General features: G+C 40.2%; 1 protein-coding gene across 11 annotated transcripts in view; it reads left to right on the top strand.

Moving 5' to 3' along the window:
- SLIT2 (slit guidance ligand 2) overlaps positions 1–26,367 on the top strand; it is a 346,357-nt gene that overhangs the window by 11,649 nt on the left and 308,341 nt on the right. For all 11 annotated transcript variants that reach the window (XM_014532277.1, XM_014532270.1, XM_014532275.1 and 8 more), the window contains exon 4: positions 5,670–5,741. In XM_014532277.1, the coding sequence (XP_014387763.1) occupies positions 5,670–5,741 (72 nt within the window). The remainder of the gene's footprint in view (positions 1–5,669; positions 5,742–26,367) is intronic.

The following is a 26,367-nucleotide window of genomic DNA, read 5'->3' as shown; positions in this document are numbered from 1 at the left end:
CCTTCAAGTTTCATTTTAGAGTATTTTTCATAATCTCTCTGAATATGCAGAGAAATACCAAGAACTAAAGGGCGTGAAGAGGAAGCAACATTTTTACTAATAAGTTTTGATCTCTCTACCATCTATGTATATAAAAGCCTAAGCAACCAGATGACCGGATGACCAGCCGGTAGCTATGATGTGCACTGATCACCAGGGGACAGATGCTCAACACAGGAGCTGCCCAGATGCTGAACACAGGAGCTGCCTCGTAGTGGTCAGTGAGCTCCCACAGCTGGAGCACAGCTCAGCTGATAGACGGGGGTCAGATGTCAGGCTGATGGCTGGCAAGCTCAGCTGTGGCAGCACCAGCCTCTCCCTCAGACAGTCCCCCTGCAAGCCTGAGCAGCAGTGGCAGGCGCAGCGGGGCCGGGATGAGCCTGAGCGGCGTGGTGTGGTGCCCAGGCTCGAGCTCCTCCTGGCCGCCTGCCGCTTCACGCACTACTTCATGCTGTGTGAGATCGACATGGACAGCGGGCTGGAGCCCGACGAGCTGGTGGGTAAGGCCCGGCTGCGGCAGCGTGGATGTCCACTGATCCCTGCAGCCCAGGCCGAGGGACCCCACCATGCACCGGGCCTATAGTGAAATATAAAAGATGAAATTATCAATACAATTGTTGAGATATACATTGTATATTATTCATCTAATGGTAGCTAAATGTTAAAAACCTTTGCTTTAAAAAATGTGAAGATAATACATTTTGAAAAGACCAGTGAAAATGTAACTGAGAAGGCATTTATATATGTGAAATAGGAGACTGTAAATGATAGACTCTCTAAGGCAGCATTTATCAAATGCTTGTTACAGACCAGGCACGCTGCTAAAACACCTTATGTTTACAATTACAGGTAAATATGAGGCATACATTTTTCACTGGCTTTGGTAAAACTGTTTCCACTTCACATTTTGAATTGGGGGTGAAGGTGGCGAGTCCTGATTGAATTGAGGTGCACGTTGAAACAATAAGAGACTGTAACCTCTATCAGCGGGCAAATCGCAGGAGCAGCAGACAGACAATGTGAAACAATGCTTGTCAATAATGCTCAGGCTGCCCTTCAAATTGAGGTTGTGAAGAATCAGCATTTCAGAGGACAGCTGTTTTGGGCGATACAGACAGATCATTCACCCCACTGAAGGGCACAGTCAGAAACAGCCCACAGCACAGAGAGAGCAGTTATTGGGATCCCTCTCATTTTTGTCTTACGAAAAAGTGTCTCTGAGACTCATTGTCCACCTTTCTGAAGCCATGAATTCCCATCCAGAGGATTCTCAATCAGCCCTGAGATCTTGTGGGCAGATTCCATCCGGCTGGTGCTGACACAAGAGCTGGATGTCACTAAATCCGTGTCACCTCTCCTTGGATACAATTGAGTATCCTTGCTCGGGACAATAGGTAACTGACCCACCTGGTCTGCTCATGGAGCTAATGTATGCCGGCTCCTAGAAATCCTCTTCTGAGATACCCTTAATTCGCTGTGTGCTGTTTTCCTGTTCGTTCGGGGACTATTGGGTTTTAACTTCTTTAACTCATTTCCATTACAGTTATTATTATGACACTTGCATCTTCAAGCTGCTAGGAAGTATTCTGTGGCATTAAAAGAAGAGAGGTTACTTTTACTCCAGCTCTATTTAGAAATTGCTATGCACCTTAATAGTCTTTAAAGTAATTTTGGATTTTTTAAGTATCCTCTTCATTTAAGGATTTAATTTCTGGTCACGGCACAAGAAGTTCTGGTTATAATTTTTTTTTCTTGATTGATGATTATGGAAGAGTGTCACTTTTTATTTTAATGTTTCTGTTTCCACTTATTCTTAGTATTGATGGAAGAAAGAATAGAAGAACAGGAACCAGAAGTGTATTAATACTCTTTTAAAGGAGAAAGCATGGTCATATTGCTTTTCTGTTCCTGTTACAACTTCACTTATCTGTTCTATTTTGTATGATACTACCTTGTCTTGTAAGCATGGCTGGTTTAGAATTATTAAGATCATTCATAATAAATTTTATGGAATGATGATAAAGGACTTGAATTCAGAGAAAATAAATGTATTTTTCATTTTGTCCAACTGTAGCTATTTTAAACAGATATTTAAGAGAGTAAGCTGAACATAGAGCCAGTTTATTTTTAAAATAAAACTTGGTGGTTTATTTTCAGGTGGTTCATTCATTGTTATTTAAGAAGTGGGCTATATAAGGTATGTTTTTCCCAAAGAAAGATTGGTGAGAAGGAAATTTTCAGCATCCTATTATTTTGAATCGTTATTTAGGACTGCTTAGACTGTGTCTCTTTGAGAGGAGTGATAGGTTCTGGACTTGCCTCACCTGAATTCAAGTTCCAAGTCTGCTATCTGTGCGCTGTGTGCCTCTCTCAGGACAGCAGTGATAAGAGCACCTACTCATGGGGCTGTCCTGGAGAATGAGTGAGATCATTCATGTAAACCTCTCAGAACTGTGACCGTCGCATAGTAAGCTCATGTGATGTGTTAGCTATTGAGAACCACTGGAAATGTGAAAATAAAAATTAAGAAGAAGACACTGCACCCCATCTGAAATATCTACTTTCTCACAATATCTGAAATTGTACTGATATAGGCCCATGAACAAAAAATCTAATAGCAGCTATCTCTGGATTATATATCTGAATTTTTAAAAACATTGAATTCCTGCCTGGCCAGTGTAGCTCAGTGGTTGAGCATGGACCTATGAATTAGGAGGTCAGGGTTCTATTCCTGGTCAGGGCACATGCCCGGGTTGCAGGCTCGATCCCCAGTAGGGGGCATGCAGGAGACAGCTGATCAATGATTCTCTCTCATAATTGATGTTCCTATCTCTCTCCCTCTCTCTTCCCCTCTGAAATCAATACTATATATATATATTAAAACATTGAATTCCTTCCAGTTTGTAGATGGTAATTAAGAATGGCAGAGGGGAGGGAGGTGGATGGAAGGGAAAGGAGGTAATTGCTCTACAGGGCACATGAGAGCAGGTGTGGCAGTAGGTAGGTTCATGGGAGAGCCTGTAACACCCAGGGCATATAGCTCAGGGAGCAGGCCAGAGGAAAGGTGGCCGAATTTAAAATACATATGCCAGGGCTTTGCTGGATTCTATCACAATGCAAAAGGAGCAGTCTGTTCTCATTCCTAGAACCTACTGAGTGTCAGGGAAGAAGGGAGAGAATACAAAGATGCCATCTTTACACTGGAAGAGACACAGACCAGTGGGAGTGAGTACCTATAATGCAGCATGACTGACTCTTACTTGTCAAATGGTGTGGGGATGTGAGATTGCAGCAAAGGAAGGAACTAACTACTGGAGGAATCGGGGGAGTTTCACAGAGGATGTAAGAAGGGGCCATTTGGAGAACAGGGAGAGCAGTCCATACAGAGAGCAGCCGCTGCAGGGACAGGGCTGGAAGGAGTGTGCTAGAGCGGCTGGAGAATCATTGATGATGTTCGTTAGTCCGATGGTTTGGTTCAGATGATGAGAGTTCATCTCTGTCGTTCAGAAATCCGGGCTGGCTCTTGAACAATGGGGGTCTTTCCAAGACTGGTTGCTTCCCTAGAAAAATTCTCATTCCTACTCTTGTGAATCTTTGTAACTCACTTTAAAAAAAATAACAAGTTATAAGTAAATAATATTTTATGACAATCATGTAGTAGTAGACTCTGAGAGCATTCCTTCCTCAGAGTCAGGCTCAGCAAATAAAAATAAATAAATAGAAGCTTCTGTTGCACTAACCTTGTGCAACAGAATAAAGCACATAGCATTAACCTTGTTATGTGCTTTATTCCTAACAATCAGTGTAAGTGGGGAATAAGTGTACCCTTTCAGCACTAATTTTACTATGTCCCCCTATTTATCTTGGCATGTTTTTTATGAGTATGCATTTTATAAGTGCGGAGCTTTATTCGTAACAATCAGTGTAAGTGGGGAATAAGTGTACCCTTTCAGCACTAATTTTACTATGTCCCCCTATTTATCTTGGCATGTTTTTTATGAGTATGCATTTTATTAAGTGCGGAGAATGTTTCCGGAGATGACCAACTTCTCCACAATATGAGTCACTAACGAAAGTTGTGGTTGCCGTCGTAGCCTCATGGCATTTTAGAGCTGGAGGAGGTTCTGAACTCCACCTGGCCCAACTTCTCACCTCGTGCAGGATTTCTTGTCACTACACCCTTCGCAGGGGAAAAAAAGAAATCGGGAAGCCTCTGAATGAATATGGGATACGAAGTTGGGAGTCTTAAAGGCAGATCATTCCATTTCTTAATATCTGTGATTCCTAGAATGGTCTTTCCCTTGATCTACTTTCTTAAGAGTTATAATCCTTTGGCCATGTCTGCCCTCTGGAGACCAAATGTGTAATTCTGCTTACACCACGGTGACCATTTAAATATGTCACCATCGATTGATATGCCTTCCTTTACTGTCCCCTGAACATTTATCTTTAAGACTTACGAAATACCTCCAGTTTCTTCAGTGTTACATTAGTTTTGGGGACTTCTTACCCTTTTCTAGTGCTTTATAGCAGCTTGTATGTCATTTAAGTGTGAATTTTGCATCGGCTTTTCATCATTTTATTCAAATTTGGGAAAAGCAGAGTAATACAAATTCATTTTTATTGAAATGTTAAATTGTACACCTGAAATGAACGAGGTTGGAGTATTCATACATCTAGGCTGGAATTGGCCCACTCTTTAGCGAGAGTACATGATTTAAAAGAACTTAGTTACATAGCATTGAGACTTAAATTAGTTAGAGTTGGAATCAAATTCTTTTCTAAAACATTTAAATCATTATAATATTAGCTAAACATTTTAAAAACATAATTTAAGCATCTGGGACACCAATTAGTAATAAGTCAGTATCAAATTCAGTCAAGGGTCAAGAACTGTGGGTTCAGGTTTGAACTTTTTGGTTTTCCTCTGATTTTTCCTATCACACTGACACTTTCGCACACATTTCTTTCTGCAACTAAATCAGAGGTGAGGAACATCTGGCCCACCGGCCATTTAGGGCCCTGCAAAGTCATTTGGTCTGGCCCTGGCAAGGCATTAGGGTCGAATTAAATGTTTGACCAAATACAGCAGGCTAATTTTTAAGCTGATAATTTTGTATGGCCTGCGAATGGTGTTATAAATCCAAATGGCCCTTGGCAGAAAAAAGGTTTCCCACCCCTGAACTAAATGAAAAGCTAACGAAATTGAGAGTTTCATCTCCCCACAGTGTCTTGGCTGATAACATAGCCCTTTTGGGACAGAGTATGAATTATGTTAGGGCGCCACTTACTGTGATATTTCTGCTGAAGGTTGAACTCTCACCTTACCGAGCCACCAGAGTCTGAGTCAAATCCTTTTTCATTTTGTATATTCTGGTTGACTGGTATTGCACGGGATGTGAGTGTAGCCCCAGTAATCATGATCTGAGTAAGCATAATGGAAAATTGCCTTAAAGACTCATATAACAAAAGGTGTAACCAACTTTTGATTTGCAATGCTTGGATTCTCTTGAATGTCATTTCTTTCTCTCCTGCAAAACAGGATGAGGCATGACACTACCAAATCAAAGTTTCATTGTTGGGTATTTTCTGTGTAACATACGCCTTTTTTTCTTTTTCTTCCCCAAAAGGCGTTTAAACAGAAATCACCTTCAGCTGTTTCCTGAGTTGCTGTTTCTTGGGACTTCGAAGCTCTACAGGCTGTAAGTAGACCGAAGTGGTTACTGTTGCTTTGGGTAGTACCTTGTGTTTTATGAAATGTATTTCGGATTTGTTTCTGTTTGCTTTCTTGGAATGTATTCATCACTAGGTTCATGGATTAAGAGTTTGCCTTTGTTTTCAATGGAAATTTCAGGTTGGTTTCCCAGTGATTGCAGTGGTTTTGTTTGCTTAGCATTGACTTGTTTATGAATGTGTTATTGTGATTGTAGCATTCTGGTTTGCTCATATGATGCTGGGGAGGAGATTTATCTAATTTCTCTTTGAACACTTGATTCAGTTCTGATGGGAAAAATGCCACCACACTTCTTTTTCGGGGGAAGTTGGCCTCGTTTCCTTATCAAGTTGAGGTTCTGAATGTTAGCTTTTTAAACATTGTTTCTGTATTGTAAGATATTTAAAAAGGACTGAACATTTCTTCTTATATGTTCCTTTTAAGGCCAGAATTCCAAACTTCGCAATATGAATGACTAAGGGTTTCGTATCAAGTACGTCATTGAACTTGGGAAGAAGGGGTGTAATATGAGTTTTAGGCAGGATCAGTTTTTCCTCCCTGACATGCTTGTTCTCTGACCTAATATATAATAGTGAAAACACACTTTTAAAAGCTTTTACAATTAGATTTTCAGCCATGGGAGTGATTTCATGCAGATGGGCGATAAGCCACAGTGTTGGGAAAATACATTGCAGCAGTTACTGATGTTCACGGATGTTGTGGAAAAACTGTTGGGCTGTATCTGCTCAGGATGGCCCCTGCCGGGATGGTGGGAAGTCCCATTTGGTCGTGTGTGTAGGGATTGCTCTTTTCTGAACTTGATTCTGTGGCCAAGGCTCCACAGCCTACAAATTCAGTATTGTTGTCAATTCCAGAAGATGGAAGACCGTCCTTCCACAGCCCTGCCCCCAGGGGAGCCAGGATTTCTGTGGGGACCTCCTGGTACCTCAGCTCACTATAGAGAGAATCTCCCCAGCAGGAAAGGTGTGGCCTGCTAACAACACACCTGATCTTCCTCTAGAGCAGGGGTCCTCAAACTACGGCCCGCGGGCCACATGCAAATACAAATATTGTATTTGTTCCCATTTTGTTTTTTTACTTCAATAAGATATGTTAAACTATAGTCTGGCCCTCCAACGGTCTGAGGGACAGTGAACTGGCCCCCTGTTTAAAAAGTTTGAGGACCCCTGCTCTAGAGTCTGACTTTCCTGATACTGTACCTGCAAGGAGAGCCCATCACCTAGCAGTATTTCTCGGCTTTGTGTTCCCTGCTGGTTAATTGACTCCGTTAAGTAAATTAAAAAAAAAAAAATCAAAGAAAGAAGCCCAGGGACTGCCTTTTTAAACAATAATTCTCTCTGGACTAGTTTTACCCAGGAAATAGGATGTAAGCTGTTATAAAGATTATATGTATGTATATAAATTGATCCTTATCCTAAATAATAAAAGCCTAATATACAAATTGTCCCCTCGGGCAGTCGTTTGACCAGGAGTTCAACCTGGAGACAGTGAGTTTGACTACTTGCTATGACATGTGCTAACCACCAGGGGGTGGTGCGGAACATGGCAGGCGTTGGCCAGGAGAGAGTGTGTGGCCAGGAGAGAGCGTGCTGCCCACCTGGCTTCTGTGTGGCACCGCTGTGCAGTCCAGAGGCCCACACTGTGCCCCGGCCTACAGTGTTTGGCCGTTTTTACCACATATCTGCAGGGGGACTCGGGCGCCGTGACTCAGGCAGAGGGGGGCACATGGGGGCCCCAGGGCCTAGGTGCTGCCCAGGGCCCAGAGGTCAGCTGGGACCTGCTCTTTCTTGCCAGACCAATGTGAGTCACTAACTGCCCTCTGGAGACCAAATGTGCCATGCTTCGATTGCCGGCCAGGCCTGGGGACACACACCTGTGCACAAATTTTGTGCACTGAGCCTCTAGTCTTTAAATGCTTGTGCTTAGTTTCTAAGAAGGATCATAGAAACGGGGTTAAGAGTATTCTTTCTGCTTTAATTTTGGGTGATTGATGGGACTTGGAAGCTTTGGGTTCAAGGCTAGTATACAGTGAGCACTGTTAAACTACCACTTTGCTAATAGTGTGCTTCTAGAAACAATTCACATTGTTTAGGAAAGTGTCCATTTCCTAAGAAGCTGTGAAAATAGAATTTAAACAGAATGACTGTCATTTAGTGTTTAAATTATGAAGCCAAAGAGGTGAAGAAACTTAACACTATCTCTGAGAAACAGGAAGTTTGATTTTTTAGAAGTACTTGGGTTAATTTTTTTAGGAGTCTTCATTTCAGGTGGTATAATCCAGTTCAGAGTCCTCTACCAGCCAAATGATAATATTCAGTTATCATTTTTTTCTTTTCAGGTGGTATAATCCAGTTCAGAGTCCTCTACCAGCCAACCATATTCAGTTATCATTTTTTTCTTTTCTTTTTTTATTTACAATATCACATAGTACAATATCACAGGGGATTTTCTTTAATGGTTTGTTATAATTTTGTAACTTAAGCTGCTCTATGAATGACAGAGACTTCAAACCTTAAAGAAGTGAATTAAAGAAAGAGAACCCATGAAACTGTAAGGCAAGGATTTTCAGTTATTTAAAAGCGTTTTAAAAATGGGAAATGGTTAGCTAGGCAATGGGTCAGGGCTGTGATTTCCTGTATAGCTCCAAGTTCTCCCCTGGGGAGTAAGGGAAAGTAAAGTTTTGTTTGTTAGATGGGACTGGTTGCAAGTGGGACTTGACTGCTTTGATATTCCTGAAGTTAGCCCTTGATGGCTCAATGTTTACAATCCCTGGGGGGTTGACACCTGACCCAGACACTGCATACACTTAGAAACTTGGAGGTGTCATGTTTTTCAGCATCTTCACATCAGGAATCTTCTTTTGAGTTGAGGTGCTGTTGTCTCACTTGGATTCCATTTAGTGGCTTGTTAGCAGCCAGTGATCTTTCTCTTGAGAGGATTGCTCACAAGCTACATGAGACCAGTTGTTTATGATGGGGACCACTAGTTAAATTAAACAGCCACCATTAAGAATTGTTAATAAATAAAGGAACAAAAGCTTGGGAAGCCAACTGCCTAGTTAGTGTAATTTCCAAGAGGAAGGGCGTAAGTTCACATTTTCTTTAGATGATACAGGTGCCTACTAGCTCACCCTAAGCAAATATTCTAACTCATGGGAAAATGGGCTTTGGGAAGCTTCATTTTTAAATGAGCATTTTAAAGGACAGTTTTGTATGTAGATGTGTGAGCTGGAGAGCATTATGCTAAGTGAAATAAGTCAGTCAGAGAAAGATAAATATCACATACTCTCACTCATTTGTGGATTATAATGAACAACATAAACCGATGAACAAAAACAGATGTAGAGACAGAGAAGCATCGATCAGATGCTCAAAACTCAGAGGGAAGATAGGGGATGGTGGGGGTGAGCGGAGAGATCAACCAAAGGACTTGTATGCATGCATATACGCATAAGTGATGGATTAGGACAACAGGAGGTGAGGGTGAGGGCAGGATTGGGGGGATGAGGGGACATTGGGGGGATAAGGACACATTTGTAATATCTTAATCAATAAAGGGAAAAAAATAAATAAAAATGAAGCTTCCCTTCACAGCCAGAGAACAAAGGATGTAGGGATTTTGACAAATAACAGGGAAAATATTTGGGGACATGGAAAGTATTTGACTGGTTATTGCATGTGCATATTAATCGATCCATAATTTCCCTATTATATGATGTAATAAGGGCATACACATCTAGAATTCATGAAAGAAACACACTTAGAATTTAATTTCTCGTTATAAATGGTTGCATAATGCTAATTAACATCTCTCTTTTTCCAAACCTACTGTATCTCTAATCCTTACTTAGTACAATTTTACAGGATATATAAGCAATGAAAACGTTTACAAGTTTAATATATTGTTCATACACTGATGTTTGATTTTTATCATTGTTTGCTTAGATTAAAGCTAGTCTGATGTACTGGAAATGACAAAGGCGGGCAAAAATAGGTAAATAATAATAAATAATGCAATACTTAATTAATAAATAATAATGCAAGGATAAACTCTGTTTCTCATACTCACAACTGCAAGCCTACTTCTTCCCACCCCTGAGTGTGTACATATTTGTTGCACTTGTGTAATGACTAATCACCATTTGACTCTTGGCTGAACATGAAATGCCAGGTGAAGAGCACACAGACTACCCTTTGGACTCTCAGTGCAGTCTGAAGGGAAGAGAGGGCGCACTGTATATGAATTATGATTTGACACGGTTGGTTGCTGCTAGCGGCCAAATATGCTTTTCCTTTGCTGTCTGCTCCAATTTCTCTTTGGACGGGTTGAGAGAGCACTACATGTTCAGGTCAAGATGTTTGCTCAGAAATAGTAGTACAGTTGCAGCTGTGTTTGTTGGAGCAAGAGACTAGTTTAAATAGCATTACCATTTATCCAGTCCATTAACAGAACTCTGTAAAATAATACCAACTCTGCATAAACTACAGGACAGTGTAATAAAATTACAAGCACTTGTTGACAGATGGAAAGTGTAAGTGGAGGGGAAGTAGAGGGCCTTAGGTTGGAGGTTAAAAGAGACAGTGCATAGTTTTCTTCAGGTATATAGATACTCCATCGACTCCTTGGTTCCTCCTCCAAAACCGAAGTTGCGTTTTTGGTATCAGTGTAAGGAGTGGAGAAAATTATGTTTAGAGCTATCTGGAGCTGGTTAACTGACAGCTTTTTCAGTGGCTTTTGAAATGGTCAGTTACGATTGATTGAAATGTGTGAGTAGCAATTAATTATACATATGAGTAGCATATACAAATCTTCCTGAGAAATGTCACCTGAAAGGTGACTTACCAGGGAGTGATTCACACTTTTCAACTTGAGTTTACAACTACTAAGCCGGGCTTATTAGAGAGGAATTTCACTGGCAGCCCTGTGGTGGAGTATTTGGTTATAAATATTTGCTTTGTGGTTTTCAGTTTATTTCTTTCAGTATTATTATATTTACCCAGGCTTTGAACATAAGCTTAAGTATCCAACGCATGTAGCAGAAACTCATTTTTCACTTGTATCTACCAAAACAAAACAAAATTAACAAAAATAAATACATGGGTCCCATGATTCATTTTCTTTACTTCTTTGAATCAAAGTTTTTTTTTAATTTCCGGTTCATAAGTGGCATTTATTATTCCCCAGGGAGCTTCAGAGCCATGAAATTATCTAACATTATAGATAGTGATTTTAAATCTAAGGACTTTTTTATGCCCCAGTGACTAGTTACCTGAGACAAATAGAGTTTGGCTGCTGAATTTGATTGGTCAGGTCCATTTATTTGCTATCATATAGGATTTCAGATTCTCAAAGTTGTTTTTGATAATAATAATTGGGACTTTTTTAGAGGGAAACATAACCTTTTGTTTTATGATGTTAGAAATGAATTTGCAAAAGTATAACAAATACACAGTTAAGCAGTCTTTTTTCCCTTTTGCTTAGTCCCATAGAAGGAGCCTTAGTTTTTGATTTTTAATATTGATAAGAGTAACACATGTTCATGTCAAAAAGGCTTAGACAATTCAGAAAAATAGAAAAGAGGAAGTAGAAATGATTCTTCATTTCACCACCCAGATATAACCAGTAGTATACTTGTCAACTATTAACTTAGTTTTCTTTTTCCATGCAATGCATACAAATGCTGGTATACATGTGTTATGAAAACATTTTGTTTTATATCCCCAAGGTCTAGTATAAGGCTTGGCCTTTAGAAGGCTCTCAGTGTTTGATGTATTGAATTCAATCTCTGTGGGCTCAGGGTTTGTAACTTGCATGAGCAAATAGTAACACTGGGAAGGCATTATGAATAATGGAGCACCAAATTCAATGTAAAGGATATCTTGGCTAATTAAATGTTTAGTCCCCTTAAGTTTTCAAAACTGTAGGAGGGTTTTGGTAGACACAGCCAAATCAAAATGACCTATTTTTTCACCTTAGCAAAACATCTACCCCGATTTAATACAATACTGTACTTATATAAAAGGAACCTCCCAGTTCTCTGATGTCAATGTAGTCTCATAAGAGTCTTATATTTAAGGATAAAAGCAGAATACAACCGCGGAGACCAAGTACAAATTCCCCTCGAATTAATTTCTGCCAGCTCTGGTGGAAGCGCGGGCGCCCGGCGGCGTCAGGGGCCACGGCTTCCTGCGGCATTGTACTCTTGGCCTGTTTGGCCCCAGCCACCATAAATCCGACCGCGATTGTGCAGGAATTGCAGGTTGCAGTTGCTACGGTTACCGTTGTCCAGCCAGATCGACATCATTACTCATCTAGTGAGCTGCTGTGAGAGCTGCCGCCGCGTGCTATAGCTGGGGCTGCCCCAGAGCTCAGGGGCGGAGGAGCAAAGTTCCTCAGAGGTGGCAGTGCCTGTGTGACCCTCCCGCGCAAGGAGATGCTACCTTCATTGTTAGCACTGGTATTTTGCTAAGAAGAACAGGTTGACTCTTTAGCTTTAGAAACAAAGAACCAGTAAGTGAGATAAAACTTACAAAGTGTTAACTGTCAGTGAATAAAAAAACCAAGGCCCTTGTTATTAAGTAACTTATTAATCAGTATCTGGGCCCAAGGGACTCTGTTCTTGTCACTTTAAAAAAAATAAAGATATATGAGGAGGGTTTAATTTAAAGAGATTACATAACCGAAGATTTGTTTATAAGAAGGTGGACAAAAGACTTGATATGGGGGTATCTGTACACATGCCACAGTGGCCATTCCCATTTGCTATGAAAAAAAGGGGGGGGGCAGGCCATTGAATAGGACTTACTTTTGATTTTGTTTTTAGAGCAACATGTAATCCTAGGATTTAGAAGTTATGCATCCCATGGAGATTAAGATTGTATTTGAGATTTTGGCCAGGCCTCATGTTGATAGTTTTTACTTCAAAGCAATCTCCATTAGAGGACGTGTTGCTGGAGAAAGTCACAACTTTGCAGGTTTCTGCTCTTGCCCGCCACAGAGTTGTCTACGAGCATGAAATCCACAGCATCGTTCAAGGCACAGGAAAGTCAAGTGCAAGGGTCTCTCCTACTCCCCTGTACTTGTCTAGAGGGCTGCTTTCCCAAATGCAAATGTTTCCATCTCCACCAACAAATACCCGTGGCGTACTAACTTGAATCTGGAGGACACAGCGATGCATGCTGGGGAGAAAAAGTGGCATAATATTCGGCCCCACATAATATGTGGTGTCTGTGGGCCTCAGCCATGCCTATATGTGACCTGTGATATGTATATCGAAGCATAGAGAGTTCATCTGCGAGAGTGATTGTGCTTCCTGAAACGTGGATTAAAGTATGTGGTTTTCACATCAAAAAGATGCCAATGGAGTCACATCATTGCAGGTTTCTGCTCTTGCCCGCCACAGAGTTGTCTACGAGCATGAAATCCACAGCATCGTTCAAGGCACAGGAAAGTCAAGTGCAAGGGTCTCTCCTACTCCCCTGTACTTGTCTAGAGGGCTGCTTTCCCAAATGCAAATGTTTCCATCTCCACCAACAAATACCCGTGGCGTACTAACTTGAATCTGGAGGACACAGCGATGCATGCTGGGGAGAAAAAGTGGCATAATATTCGGCCCCACATAATATGTGGTGTCTGTGGGCCTCAGCCACGGCTAACGTATGAACTGTGATGTGTACATAGAAGCATAGAGAGTTCATCTGCGAGAGTGATTGTGTTTCCTGAAACATGGATTAAAGTATGTGGTTTTCACATCAAAAAGATGCCAATGGAGTCACATCATCAGGGGGTATTTTAAAATTTGACTGTAAGTCATAAAATTGCTATTGCCATCTCAAGAAGATAGTTTGGTGACTGACGTTTACATAAATATTAATTTTAAGGAAGAGGGGTCCGCAGCATTTTCGTTCTCTTTACATTACGTTTTAAGACACCGAGATCAGTTACTTGATATTGTGAGAGCGGTGGTGTAACGCGCTGGCGATTCGGGGCCTCCTCAGCCATTAGTGGCTCTGCTGTCTTGGGAAATAGGTTGACTCCTGTGGAGTCCAGTTTCCTTATCTGTAAAATGTGAAGGATCCTATTTACCTCCTGAGGATATTCCAAGTGATAATTTTGATTCTGTATTCAAAAGAACATTGTCAACTTTCAAGTATGGTAGGAATTGCATTTGTATTATCATCATCCTCTCATTGCAAACTGAAGTACAAGTAATAGTCACACAGATGTCCTTGCAACTTGCCCACAGTCAGCAAATCACCCCTTTCTTGCATTTATTCTCAGTGTAATAACATATGCATAAGCATAGACAATTTTTTTACTACTATAAATTAACATAAGATGTGCATTTGTACCATTTTATTTCTCCTTATTTGGCCACATGAGGTATATGAAGGCCAGACTGTTCTTAATAAGATCTCTTACCCTCTCACAGCTGATGACTCATATAGTTTTAAAATTCCTACATAAAATGAAACGGGGATGGCAACAGAGACTGTGACTCAGAAACTGCTTATGTTAGTCACGTATTTAGGTCGTTGTTTTAATGATGTGTTTTCCTGAATAGCACAATGCAGGAAAAGTACGAATTAGGATCTCTGACTAGACTATTCTGAAAGTTAAGAAGATTTACATATGTTGCTAAAGAACATTTTTATCGCTAATTAAAAATTTCAATTTTTGAAACAATATAAGATAATTTATCAATGTAGCTTGTAACATGAAAATATGTTTTCACCTATGGAACATTCTGTGATCTTTAATAAACGTCACGTGACTTAAAAGTACATTTTTAGACTAAACACTATGTCTAAATGCAGTGCAAATTGCAAACCTTTTAACGCTTTGGATGTAAACAACATGAAATAGGTTTGAGCCAGAAGTTAGTTTCGTTTTGTTTTGTTTTTTTTAACCTAAACATGAGCTTCGCAGTCAGATGAAGGTGGTGTTTGTCCCTTCATTACCTGTTGCCCATAACCAAGTTAGTTGCAATCACTGAATTTTTTTATAGGGAATATCTGATAAATTGTGATATAAGAAACTTTAGGCAGCAGTTAAAAAAAAAGCACAGAAAGCAATCCTAAATTCTACAGAAGGAAGCAAAGAAAAGTACAAAGTCCTGTCGATAGCAACAGCCAGGGTCTAGGGTCCGACATGGCTGTGTGAAATGTTATTAAGAGAACATCTGTGCCTCCCCCACATGAATGTGTACAGCTAAGTATGGCAACTGGATTCAGTATTTAAAAAAAGAGAAAAGAGAAATAAATAAGTCTGGAAACAGAATGGGAAAAGATAGCTTTGCCCCGTCATGATAGGTTCCTTCTACTAGTGAGAGATGAAAGCTTGAAGCATGTGAATAGCTGAGAACCACAGAGAAAGGTCGATTGCTTCCCCTCCAACAGTTCCAATTGATTGAAAAAAAGCCTAATTTAAAGTTCTGTTTGTTCTGTGTCTTAAACCATCAGGATTCTCTTTTAGGACCGGGGAGGAATGTTCGGGCGGAAAAAGAAGCTGAGGATAAAAAGTCATTGCAAGCCGACAATTGTTCCTAATCCTCACAAAATGCTGGAGAAATTAAATTTATTCTTTATTGCTCCAAGTGTTACCTAGGTCACTGGGCGATGGGAAAATTGGACTGGAAGTCGAGTAGGCGCAAGCTTTGTTTTGTGTCTACATGCTTAACCTTAGACACGACAAGGCATCTTAGAGTGTTGTGGGAACTTGGTTCAGAGCATTAACACCAAGACTTTTATTACCCCGGATTTTAATAGGCTGTGCTGTCAGGAGATGAAAATGTTGTGTTTACATTTCGGTGTTAAATGATCATTTAATTAACACCTGAGGGGGGAAAAACTTGTGAAATTCTTAGTGGCTTTTATTGTTGGTTTCCTGGGAGGTTTTAATATCCAAGTTTCATTGAGATTTTTTTTTTCTAAGTAGAGACACAAAAGACATTATGAACTTCTTAAGGAAGACAAACAGTTTAACCTTGACCCTTTTTTCTAAAATATTAATTTAAATTACATTTAAAATTTGGTGTACTTAATTTTCAAGTTTTTGACTAACACAAAAAATAAGTCTTAATTGAACACTTTATTTTTGTGTAAACATTTAATATTTAAATGTTATTTTATTTACGTTCTAAATTTTCTACTGTAAGACATTTGAAATTGACAGTTTACCTTAAGTTTAATACATTTATAATACTAATTATAAATATTTTACATTTTTTAACTACCATTATAGTTATAGTGTTTAAAGAATCAGGCTTAAAGTAGGTAATGCTAGGCAACAAGATTTTGTGGAAGGAAAGGGGTACATTATTATTATATTTTCATGATGATTTAGTTAGAGCCAGTTACTATCATATGATGAAAGAGGTTTATATATAGACAATAGGGAGAATGATGCCATTAATATAAGAATTCAAATTCACTTCATCAAGTACTAAAAGATTAGACGTTATTAAATGTCTTAATTTATTCTTGATCTCTATTAAAACAATGACCTCAAAAGAAAAAAAAGTCTTGAGGCCAGTTATTAACATTTTGAAAATATAATATGCTCTCTCAAAGGCAGCCGCACACTCTGAACACTTGGTGACACTTTATTTTTCTAAAAGTATTAGAATTTATATCTGTTATTCCTCCTATTTTATATGGATATGCCACTTCATACTGAATATATGGAACTTTAAAAAACAGTATTTACTGGAGAATGCTGTTAAAGTAAAATCTTTCTTAATTTTTCCAGAAATGAGCATGCCATTAAGTGTAGTTTTTCTAAGTACGCTATTTTTATTCATACTGAAACTAAAAAAGTGTATGCTTTTTTTAAAGTTTAAATTCAGATGCCTTGGGATAAAACCTGCCTTTCTGTGTTATTCGTGGTAAAAGAGTGCAGGGAGGATTGAATGTTATTACAATCTCTTAATAGAAAGCCCTGCTTTGAACCAAGAATTAGACTCTCATTTAGAAAATACTGCTGAGCATTCCATAGGCACGTCGTACAGTGTTATATGCTCTCCTCACTTCTATCAAGTTTCAGCTTTTTTTCTAAAACTTCCCTCATTTTTGTTTTGACCCACATTGATCATTTTCTTCCCAAAGCTGCCTCTCCACTCACTTTCTAATAACAAAAGCCCCCCATGTGGGAACATTGCTTTAAACTTTATCTGTGTTACATAAGGATCTACACTTTGCTTTTGAGGTAGTTGCAAGATACAAAATGCTTGGAAGTTTAAAAGTATGAACTAGAAATAGGATAAGAGAGGAAAACAAAACCTGATCATTTCACATACTGGATACCCAGTATATTCTAAATAATATTGTTCATTATGCCAACCAATATTCCAAACCTGCCGTGTGTGTGTGTGTGTGTGTGTGTGTGTGTGTGTGTGTGTGTGTTGTGTGTTTGGGAGGTGGAGATACTAAGAGCTAGAGAAACATAAATACTCTGTGAATATTAAAAATGCTTGGAGAATAAACATTGAGGGAAATTATAGGAAATTTCATTTAACATAAGATAAATGCCTTGCTTTTACACTAAGAAAGCCAGTGATGTGTACTTAGACTGAGAAAGTCAGTGTTGACCTTTTATACACTGATAATTTGGAAACTATGGAAGTTAAAAAGAGAGATTCCTGATTTATTTTAGATAAAGTCTCCTGGTTTGTTTCTTAAAAAAATAGGGTTGGCTGTTCTAAATACAAATACTATACTTAACAAATATATTTGGTAGTTATTCTATTAAAATCATTACATATAATGAGATTGAGAGATGGGATATCTATTCTACTCTGTAGTGATTAGGAAGTTAAAATGAACTTCTCTTCTGCATGAAACTTTTTGCCTGACTTTCAAGACATTAGACTAATCCAACAGACAGTCTTTAATCTAATCATTGTGATCGCAGCACGCATGCTTTGTCCCAGGCAAGCCGATTTTCCTAATACTGCTTGGAAATTTCAGCTCATTTCAGGACCCCTTCCTTGCTTCCAATTTATAGTAGCTTGCCCTCCTCATATAACCTTACCTCTAATGACACCGTTGTAAAGGCTTCAATTTCCTCCAAATAGTCATCCATCATAATGCGGTGATTATGAGTACAGACTTGTCTCACTCTGCCCGGGCATGAATCTCTGAATGTGTAACCATGGGCATGTCACTCATTTACCAGCCCCCTGCCTCAGTTTCCCCTTGTGTAAAACTAAGATGATGGTAGAATTTACCTGGTGGAAGTGTTGTGTGGATTAAATCAGTCAGAACTAAGATGATGGTAGAATTTACCTGGTGGAAGTGTTTGTGGATTAAATCATTCAGTCAATGATTAAGGCTTAGTGAGTATGATGCTTGACATATAGTAAGTGCTAAGTATTTTGTTGTTTATTTTTTGTTTTCATAATTAAGCCTTCCTTTGTTATGATCTGTCTCATATATTGTGCTATTAAGTAGTATTCCATGCTCATAACACATGCTAACTTTTCAAAGATCCCTTTTCTAACCTTTGTCTTTGCTTTGCATACAAAGATCTAGCCTACTGCAGGTTTGGTTAATAAATACTTGCTGGCTGAATGCTCGATGGAAATTAAGCCTGAAAAAGACAGTAGAATAGTTTGGATTTGGAATGAAATACATTGTGGCAGGAAGGGAACAGTGGATCTGACGTCAGAAGGTGTGCTAGTTATGTGCCCAGCTCTGCTGGTCTCTAAATGCAGATTCCGAGCAAAGGTACTTGATGTCTTTTTAAGGACCAGTTTCTTTGCCAACCTACAGTAGCTGAGATAAGAGAGGAACCATGTCTGATTTGTTCACCATCACATCACCCCAATTTAGCACAAGGCCTCCTGGTTTCCAGGGGATGCTGGAACAGAATTGAGAGAAGGAGAGGAAATCTAACATATCAAAGATTTGTTCTAGCTCTTTTTCAAAAATGCATAGGGCCCTCTTCATAGGACTATTATGAATGATAATAGTGGAATTATTCATGCTAATAAACCAAGAAAGAGATCATTAGATTGTGGATGAATGAGTTTGAGGTTGTTCTCTCTCCTATTAGCATTTAGAAAATAAAGGGGGTTCCTTTACTAGATAAATAGAGCCTGCTTATATTTTGCGTGGCTCTGCTATTAAATGTGAATTGTTTGAAGGTTTAGGTTTAAAAAAAAGATTAAAGGAGATTTGATGGTTATGCATTATTAAGTGGTTATCCTGATACTTGATAATCCCTCCATATGAGGTAAGTGGTGTAAGATTGAAGTAGTTTCAATAATCACCTGCCTCTCAAACATCACTAATGATAGCATAAAGAAATGACTCAAAAACCAAGCAAGGCAGATAAAGGGGGTTGGTTGAGGCAGGTTTTTAGGTTTGGATTTGTGTGGTGGTCTTTTGATTGAAACAGGTTTGAGAGCAAGGTCGACCACGATTTTCCGTGATTCTCCCTAGTAAATGCATCGTGCGCCCAGGACAATTTGATTTTCCTGACCTTTTGAGGAAAATAGAATGTATAGAACCTGAGTGCCCTGGAGGCAACTGGAATCTGGAGCCTGTTTCTAAAGGACCAGCTCTCACCCTGCCTCAGTGCGGTTTTCTTTCCCCCTCTGTAAGGGGAATGAATTCCACACCTAATGAATAGTTTCAAGGAAAGTTGTTAATCAGGTACTCCAAGTGACCACCCTGGATTCTTCTTTCATTACACAGGGACGTGATGGAATGAGAAAGCAGCATAGTTACATTTGATAAAAGGAAATACCTTTTTCCTCTCCCCACCCACCATGTAATCCTCTGGAATTTAGTTGACGCAGGGAAATTACTGCAGCAAACAGCGTTTGAAAAAGCGATGTTGTGTGAATAACACTTGTAGCTACAATAGCGACATTAAAAATCACATCATCATATTTCAGGGCAAAGTGTTTTCGCCGAAGGGGGTCTGGAAAGGTTTTTTGCTCTTTATTCTTGTCATTCTTACAGCAAAGCATTGCACCAGGGGCAGGATGACTATTATCAACATTAGTTCTTATTCTTCTCTGAGTTGTCGGTTATTGTTCTGCTGCCCTGAGATGGGATGCCAGATCAAAATCAGTTGAAGAACTTGAACGCAGTAGGACAGAGGGGCTAAAAAGAAGCATGAATATAACAGGATGTTATGAAAATGGCCAAATGTTGTTCTTTAACCCTTTCCCATTCAAAAACCATACACTGATGTAAAGAGAGAAGAATGGTTTAATACAACAATGGAATCCAGATAATGCTTTATTTTTTAAGTTAAGTGGACTGGTTTAACACACTATAAAAGTACAGAGAAGCATATGTTGTAGAGGTTTAGTTATTTCCAAATAAATGCTATACCCGTATTATCAGTCTGGTATCTATTGCAAGTTACTTTAGCTGTATTTTTATAAGATGATTCAGGTTTAGATTTCTTCTCCCCAGTTCTGGTCATCTTATATTTATTGTATTTAAAGCAGTGAGTCCTAGAGTGTGCTTTCTGATGATACAGGAGAAAGTGCTGTGTGGGCAGATGTGTCGGGAAGTAATGGAAGTCATATCCCCCGTGGTGACCGCCGGGCAAACTGATGCGTCGGTCTCCACGTTTCTGTGCCATAAAGACATAAAGAAAGCTATGTGTCTGCATAAGTCTCCTCTTTCTCTGCTTCCCCCACTTCACTCGTTAACCCAAGTGACAAGAACAGCCTAATAATTTTTCCTTAATTGTAATTGTGACTTGAAAAAAACCAACACAAAAACTATTTTAGAAATGGTAGGTCGAAATGTAATGTTATTTTTTGTGTACCAAAGTGGTCAGATAAATAATTTTTTATAGCCCATTAGCTTGAGAAATCTGTTGTTTTCTTTTTTTTAGCCCACCTTTGAAGGGAAACTTTACATTTTTTTGTTAATTCCAGGGATAAAGAAATTTAGATCCTTCTGTAAGAATTTCAATAACTTAGCACCAGTATTTGCTTAGATGTGTGTGTGTGTGTGTGTGTGTGTGTGTGTGTGTGTGTGTTATGTAAAAGCATTTGTTACATGTATTCACACAAACATCTAAGCAAATGCGAGTGCTAAGTTATGGAAACTTTTACAAAACGATTAAATTTTTCTAGAACACACACACACACATACACACACACAGCATCGCTCAACTACTACTTTAACGACTGAGGATATTTTATGACTTCACTCTCTCTCCTGGCCTTGCTTGTGTAGTTGTAGCACTGAGACCTGCATTGTGCAGCATTCTTCAGCAACACGAGGCAGGGTGCATCTTCTAGGTGGACTGCAAGCTTGCAGGCGTCTTTCTCATTCCAGAGAGGGCGTTAAGCCACAAGTGTTTTATGTACAATTTGTATATGGTTGATGGACTTTGAAATCAACATAGAGTTCAGTTTGTTCAGTGTGTGTGTTTTTTTTTAATTGAAATCAATCTCTCTAAGACTAAATGGTACACACACACACACACACACACACACACATACATTTAGATATGATATGATGGATTAGGGATAGGAATAAAAAGAAAAAAAGAATAAATAATATGATAAATCTCCTAAGACAACTGTTTTTCATGGATCTGACAGGTAGGTGCTTCTCACCAGGATACTTATATCGATCATTACTGAAAATTACAGTCCCTCTCTTAGCTCCCCCAGTGTGCTGCTTCAGCTGCCAATTCTTATTTATTTAAATATCAAGGGAAAAGATATCAAAGGAAACACCAGGTTATGGCTAAAACAAAACTACTTTGAAGCCTGATGGTAAATGGGTTTAACAGAAATAATTCACTTCAAATATATCCAATATTTAAAAACATTTATTTTTTGGATTTTAATAAAAGCACAACAACAACCCATTTTGTAATAGTTTAGGTGCCCTCTGCATGAGGAAGCTGATAATCCCAACCCTCTCTACTCCCCTGTTCTCTTTTTCTTTTTCTTACCCCCATCTCCACAAAAATGTTTGTTTGTTTTTCTTTAGTTGGGTAAGGTTGGAAATATCCTTAATCCAGTTCCATATTGGAATATAAAAGGGGAAGGAATATTGTACATGCAGAATACCCTACATAGGATACTGACAAGAATATGGGATTTTCTTTTTTTCTTTGTTTTATTATTTTTCCCTCTACCCTCTTTTTCTCTTTAGGCTCATCGCCATCTATCATACTGTATATTTTACTTATTTATCTGGTTTCTGTCCCTCCCAATTAAAATGCCAATTTCCTGGAGGCAGAGAATAATAGTAGGTGCACAAGAAATATTGAGTGAATGAATATAGCTTTGCAGCAACATTGACAGAATTGGAATCCTAGTTTGAAACCTTCTTAGTATGACTTGGAGCATGTTGCTTTTCCTCTCTGCCTCAGTATTCCCTTCTGTAAGATGGAGATCATTAGCACATCGATGTCACGGACTCATAGAGAGGAGTGGAAGATGTACTACATCCGCCACAGAGTTCAACTGATGTTAAATATTTGTTCATAAATCAAATAACTCTTCAGCTGGTTGAGAGAAAGGAACCAAACATCTATCATCATCTGTTAAAGTCATTTGTTTATTGCTTTCTGGCTTTGGGCTGAGTACCATCCCACACCCACCTCCTCACCACCCTCTAGTATCAGAATGGGGAGCCTAACTGGGCAGAGTTACATCGCAGGCAACGTATTCTTTCCCTCTTTCCTTCTGCGAATTTCTGAGTTCACCTTTTTCTGTCTTCCCCGTTCTGCTTCTGAAAAGTCGAAATCCCACCTGGCTTTGCTGTAAACCAGACGCCGCTCCCCTGCCCCTCAACAGGGGCTGCTGCCGTTCAGAGGCTGCCACCTCCCTGCCTGGGCCTCCTGCCTTCCCTCCTGTGGCTGTGCAAGACCAGACAAGAGACACCTTCCAATGTGCAAATAGGCTTACTTACTTTGTTTTTAATATGTTTTTTATTGATTTCAGAGAGAGGAAGGGAGAGGGAGAGAGAGAAACATCAATAATGAGAGAGAATCATTGATTGGCTGCCTCCTCGCCCCCTACTGGGGATCGAGCCCACAACCTGGGCATGTACCCTTGACCAGAATTGAACCTTGTCCTCTTGGTTAATAGGTCGATGCTCAACCACTGAGCTATGCAAGCCAGGTGGTTTACTGACTTTTTAACATGATTAATTCACACACATCTAGCTGAGGAAATTAAAAGTATGCTACCTTGACTAAGTCTAGTATATTGTAGAAATTGTTTCATTTTGATATTCTGATTGTTAACAGAATCCCCTTACTAGGTAGTTCACTCCTTGAGGGCTTGGGCCTTGTCTTTCTATTCACCACAGAGCAGTATTCACATAGGGCAGATACTCAAATACTCATAGGCTGATGGACAAGTGCAGTCAGGACAAAGGATCCAGCGTCATCCTCCATGACAAACCGGGCCACAAAAAGCATTTGAGGCTTGAACTTTTCAATATCGTTGCATTTGTTCTTCCTTGATGGTGCTTCAGTTTAAAGGGAGTAGCAATCTGTATGCTTGTTTACAAAATCAATGTCTTCTATCTATATAAGATGCACACTTATATATAAGCGGCTTTTTTGTGCCAGTTACTTAGGGTGATATTGTCCCTTCTATTTGTGAAAGCCTGCAGAAAATGCTCTTTAAAAAATGACATCTTTTATAGTATGTATTGATTCTTTCTTAACATTTTTATACATTTGTCTGTGTGTGTGATTCTGTTTCATTTGCAAATAAGACAGTAGTGCCTCAAAACTACTACAAAATCGAACTTGCTGGAGTCACAGGAAGTGACCGAGGCAGCTGGTTTTGTGTCATCACGCTGTGTCCATCCGTGGACTGCCAAGGCCCCGCTGACATCATTTTCTGTGCTTCCACGGTTCTTTGCCATTTCTATTAGGCTTCCCATTTGGTCACTATTAAATCCAGCAATTTATTCCTTTCCACCTAAATTGTCTTCCCTGTACAAAGGAGTTCACAGCACCTGCACCTGAAAGGCCATTATCTTAGCTGAGCAAATCCAGTCCCACAGAGACAGTGAGTCATCACAGCTCAGCTGGGATGCTGGGAAACGGGGAACAGTATCGTGGAGGGCAGGACAGGGGGAGTGAGTCAGTGATGCCTGCTGGGTGGGGATCGGCCAGCAGCAGTGAGGTTAGCAACCCTCCGTCCACCCTGGCCTCACAGACCATGGGGTAAACAGACTGAAGTTTGCATCCATGCAGTGTGCGCTGCCTCTGCTCCTGATTTGGTTGTAGTCTGTAGGAGCTCCTCAGGGGACCGTACTACCCATTTTACTTTTCTTGCCCCAAATCAAAGCACTTGTTTGTTTAATGGGAGGTACACACTGACATTCCGTGTGTATGGCTGGAGGCAGGCTGGTGACAGCTAGGTAGAAGCTTTGGTGCATTAACACCTGCTTTGATCCCTTCCCTTCATGCAGAGAAGTGGTTTCTGATTGGAGTAGGAGGTGGCAATGAGCATGGGATGGGGGATGAAGTATTGAAGACGTTGAATAGCCCTCGTCGATGGAATACATGACCCAGGAGCCCTGCCAAGTGCTATATTCATGTTACTCAGGACTCATTTCTCCACTATGAAGGAGAACGAAGTGACAGATGAGGAAATTGAGCCCCCAAAGAGATGATGGAATTTGCCCAAGTGGCAGGCTGGCATTTGAATACAGCGCTGTGTACTTCAGCACATGTGAATGCACTGGGGACAAGCGTTTCTTTTAATTAGGTTAAAAAAAAAAAGACTAGAAATTCATGAGCCTTCTCATGTATTTCACATCCTCACCATGTTTTATGCATTGTTAGCTGTGCATACACAGGTGCCTGCAGGGAGCTTGTCACGCTCTGTGTCCTGCCCCATCCCATCACTTATCCAAACTTGGAGCTGAGTGTCACCTTGACACATTCCCTCCTGTGATCTCCCCTGTCGAGTTCTGCTGACTACCTCCCGAGGACCACAGCCATCCATCCATCCTCTCCCGTCCTGTCTTTCGCCGCCTTCCTAACCAGGCTCCCTGCTCCGTGATTTCACCACCCACACCATCGTCTGTCCCACTGCCAGAGGTGGCGTAAAGGACAGCCAGGATCCTGTCCTTTCTCCAGTCCAGAATCACTGTGCACCTTAGCGCAGCAGTTTAGATTTTACAGGACCTTTCCCCATGCATTGCATTTAAAGGAACTCTGATACGTAATTTTCGCTGCCTCAGTTTTATAGATAAAATAACTATGCCCTAAAGTGCTTAACTGAGTGACTAGCCCACCATTACAGGGCTTGTAAGTTCATAGAACCATTATTTTTCTCTAAATGTTGACTAATGCCCACAGTCTGTAGTCTAAATTCCTGCCTTGGCCTTCACATTCCCTCTGTGGTCCCAAGTCATCGTTCTTATTTCTTGACGTTTTCTTATTTTACCGTACACTGGAAGAGTGATGCAAGTAAGTTAGCTACTCTGGAGCCTCTGGACATGTGCTTCTGATATTTTCTTCATCACCAGGGAAACTTCTATTCACCACCCAAGATCCAGATTGTGCCTCCTCCACCATGAAGGCCGACTTGATTTCACTGAAGAAATTTACTTAATGCCTCAGGCGAACAGTGATATCCATTTGGAGGTCTCAGTCCAGCCAAGCACAGATCATACCACTTTCCTGGAATGCTTCTCCCTTCTGGACTACCTGGAAGGATACCCCTCACCCCCCTTTTTGCTAACAGTGTGCCTTGTCTCTCAAGAGGATGTTACTGCAGAAGTCCTATTTTATTTATCTCACCATCACCATAGGTCCTGGCCCCTTGTTGGGACCGATTTCACTGAAGAAATTTACTTAATGCCTCAGGCGAACAGTGATATCCATTTGGAGGTCTCAGTCCAGCCAAGCACAGATCATACCACTTTCCTGGAATGCTTCTCCCTTCTGGACTACCTGGAAGGATACCCCTCACCCCCCTTTTTGCTAACAGTGTGCCTTTTCTCTCAAGAGGATGTTACAGCAGAGGTCCTATTTTATTTATCTCACCATCACCTTAGGTCCTGGCCCCTTGTTGGGACAGCCTCCTTGACTCGGGGAGCTTACTTCTTTTAAGACTGAACCTAAGGAACTCAGATGTGTGTGTGTGTTCTCTGAGGCTTTTTTTGGGGAGGGCGGGGGGATGGTGGAATTGAATCCTAGCCTGCTCCCCCTTCAATCCTGCTTGGCAGCTTTCTTATGCCTCCGTTCATTTCAGGTGACAGCTGTCTGGTAGCAGAATGAGTTTGTCCCCCTCTCTCTCCTTCCAGACTTCAAGCTGCTGGTGGCAGCTCCTAAGTCCCTATCATTTACGTGCTTCCTGCACCTACCCTGTCACTAAGTCCATAGTACAGGCTCCATAAATGCTTGTTAAGTAGATTTAAGAAGGACATTCCATTCTTTGCCTCCAACTTAAATTTCTAATCATGGAGAGAGAAAACTTCCTTCTGAAAAAAAAGAAAGCCTTCAGTAACATTATGTCTGATTTTTAAACAGTTCATATATGCAAAAACTATGTTTATGCGCGCAGATTGGTAAGGCAACGCAACGTCAGGTAAACACTCCTGGCAATGACTCTGTTCCATCATGTTGATTAT

This window comes from Myotis brandtii, unplaced genomic scaffold, assembly GCF_000412655.1.
Source record: "Myotis brandtii unplaced genomic scaffold, ASM41265v1 scaffold869, whole genome shotgun sequence".
NCBI classification, from domain to species: Eukaryota; Metazoa; Chordata; class Mammalia; order Chiroptera; family Vespertilionidae; genus Myotis; species Myotis brandtii.
Note: the sequence above shows the minus strand (reverse complement) of the source record. Positions and strands in the feature narration are given on the sequence as shown.